The sequence below is a fragment of the Pteropus vampyrus genome, unplaced genomic scaffold, assembly GCF_000151845.1.
Source record: "Pteropus vampyrus isolate Shadow unplaced genomic scaffold, Pvam_2.0 Scaffold254, whole genome shotgun sequence".
In the NCBI taxonomy this organism is placed as follows: domain Eukaryota; kingdom Metazoa; phylum Chordata; class Mammalia; order Chiroptera; family Pteropodidae; genus Pteropus; species Pteropus vampyrus.
The window spans coordinates 1699852-1702730 of NW_011889035.1; the positions used below are offsets into that span (position 1 = coordinate 1699852).

Below are 2879 nucleotides of genomic sequence, written 5' to 3' on the forward strand. Positions count from 1 at the left end.
ATGAGATCTCTGGGTCTGTGGGGTCTTCTGATGAAGAATTAGTGCTTTTCCTTTGATCAAATGAGCCAGTGTTTATCATAGATGCCTGGCTAGTTTCTAGGCCCCATCAGTTATTTGTCTGGGGAGACATCAGAAAGCAGAGTCAGGTCTTAATATATATTTCTTTCCATAACCCTCCACCTTTCCCCAAACCTCCAACAACAATGCATTAACCTAACTGCCACCCTAGTACTGTGGCTTTCTGCTTTTGATGATCTGCTTCTTGTTGGCACAGATGGAAACAAGTCAACAATTGACCAGTTCCAGCTTAGGTTAAGTATAGAGAGATGGAACCTCCCCAGATGGATCGATTGATAAATTCCTTGGTCCTCTACCTCTAAATCTATGTTGCTTGACAAATCCTCCTGTCACTTCCTTTTGTATATAAGAACCTGTGGACATTTGTTTCCTTCTGACATAATACCTCTTGATTCTCAACCTTTTTGTCTAGAAAAGACCAGACCTATTTCTTTTGCTGTAATAACATCTGAAGTATCCCAGAGTTGGCCAAGAATTCACAAACACTGTTTTCGTTTGAGATAAGAGTTGGCAAACTTTTTCTTAAATGGCCAATTGGTAAATAATTTAGGCTTTGAAGACCAAGAGGCAAAATCAAGGATATTATGTGTGTACTTATATAACTATTTAAAATGTAACCATTTTAAAATATGAACATTCTTAGCTCACAGGTCCTTAAACACAGGCAGGTTGCATTTGGTCCACCTAGCCATAGTTTGCTGGCCTCTGATCTAAGATAGACTTAAAATTTTTATTAATAAAAAGACAGGAATATCAGGTCCATTTCCATAAGTTAAGCTTCACACAGGTAGGAATCACAATTTTCTTGTTCATTGATATTTTCCAGGGCCTATCATAGTATTTGGCAAGGAGCAGAGCACTCCGTAAATATTTGCTATTTGATTTGGATTGAACATGAATAACGCAAACAGTGAGGCAACCCTAGAAAGTGGAGAGAGCCTTTCGGAAGATAACTTTTGTCTATTACAGAAACATAACTGAGATTTGGATAGAAAAACATTTCAGTGTTGCCACAATTTGTAGAAGTGGGGGACGGTAGTAGACACTATAATAATAATATAAGTAAGCATCTGTGTAGTGCTAATATATGTGTTAGGTACTGATCTCTAAGTGTTGAAATATATTGACACATTTAATCTTTAAAAAATTATTCTCAGCCTCATTTTACAGTAGAGAAAATTGAGGCACAGAGGGGCCAAGTAACTTGCCTAAAGCCACACAGCTAGTAAATACCAAAACTGGAATTCAGACCCAGAGTCTTTTTCCTCACCATTAACTTCTTGCTGCTTCTAATGTAGATTGAAGGGAATATGTTAGTTATTTTTATTCATAGCTACTATTAGAATGAAAAACTTAGAAGGGCACCTTTGTTGAATTCTCTGGTTCATTTTCTTTATTTTTTTCTTGTTTTTACCTCAGGTGGTCGAACACGTCATCATCATCAAGCAAATGCATGTCCCAGAGCCAAAAAAGTAAAGGGGTCAATTTTGAATCAGATGAGGTAATAAAGTAAAATTGTTAAAGCTTAATTTTAACTGCTTATAAATTTTAAGTAGGGACTGCTAAGCTAGTTACTGAAATGATTTTTAAAAATAGTTTCATTGATAACCTTCCTTTAAACTATAGTTACTGTTGAGTCCATAAGTAGCCCCTTTTGAGCGCTCATCAATGTAAATACTACAGATGTGAAAGGGATGCAGATTTTTAAAATAGGATATTCACTCAACCCTAACTTGTCCACTTAGCAGTAGGATCAGAATAGTTTTTTCAGCTTCTGTCATTTATAGTTGGAGAAATGATGGTGATGCTATCTTAAAAGCTTTTAATGTTACTTTAATAGAATATTTATTAATTACCCACTATATGTCCAAACATTTCCTATATAAGATGGTATATGGTGATAATTTTCTTGTCACAGAAGCGTTCAGATATTGATTGAAATGCCATATGGTAAGATATATAGAAGAAATTAGAATTCAAAATGGTTGTCTGGACCAGAATACTATAAAATCTCTAACTTTAATAAGAAGGAGTAAGAAGAGGTAGAATCAGGACTTGCCCCTTGCCTGTATTCATTTTTTCATTTCAGCTAAGTTGAATTAAAGCTACATGACTAAAGGGTAGTGGCCTCTCCTTTTTCTCCATGGCTGCCATTTGAGTGGCCTTTGCCAGTTTTTTTTGAATTGCTCGAAAGTGTTTCTCTTAAGCCTATCACTCCTTTCATTTATTTTTAAAAATTTAATTGTGGTAAAAACACTTAACATAAAGCTTTATCATCTTAGCCATTTTTAAGTGTGCAGTTCAGTAGTGTTAAGATATTCACTGTTGTGTAACAGATCTCCAGAACTTTTTCATATTCCCAAACCGCAAATCTCTGCCTATTGAACAACTCCCCATTTCTCCTTCCTCCCAGCCCCTGGCAACCAGCTTTCTACTTTCTGTCTCTATGAATTTGACTACTTTAGATACCTTATATGAGTAGAATAACACAGTATTTGCCTTTTTGTGACTGGCGTGTTTGACTGAGCATAATGTCCCCCAGGTTCATCCCTGTTATAGCATGTGACTCACCCCTTTTATTTTGAGCTTCAACTGTTGTTGTCATGTTCCCTGTATCCCAGCTGTGGTTTTGGAACAGCTTGAGGAGAAGACTCACCAGAATTCAGGCTGCAGAGAAAAATGGCAGCACGAGCTCAGTCCACTAATTAAATACTTATGTGTTGCCTCCAGGAGAGAAGCGAGAGGTTATTGACTGGTTTATTAATTTCAAAGCCTGTAGACATACCTGTGATTATACGTTA

The 2879-nt window shown here is 36.4% G+C and overlaps 1 protein-coding gene across 3 annotated transcripts in view; it reads left to right on the forward strand.

The window, feature by feature from the left end:
• MRE11 (MRE11 homolog, double strand break repair nuclease) overlaps nt 1-2879 on the forward strand; it is a 57647-nt gene that overhangs the window by 52356 nt on the left and 2412 nt on the right. For all 3 annotated transcript variants that reach the window (XM_011374744.2, XM_011374746.2, XM_011374745.2), the window contains exon 19: nt 1498-1579. In XM_011374744.2, the coding sequence (XP_011373046.1) occupies nt 1498-1579 (82 nt within the window). The remainder of the gene's footprint in view (nt 1-1497; nt 1580-2879) is intronic.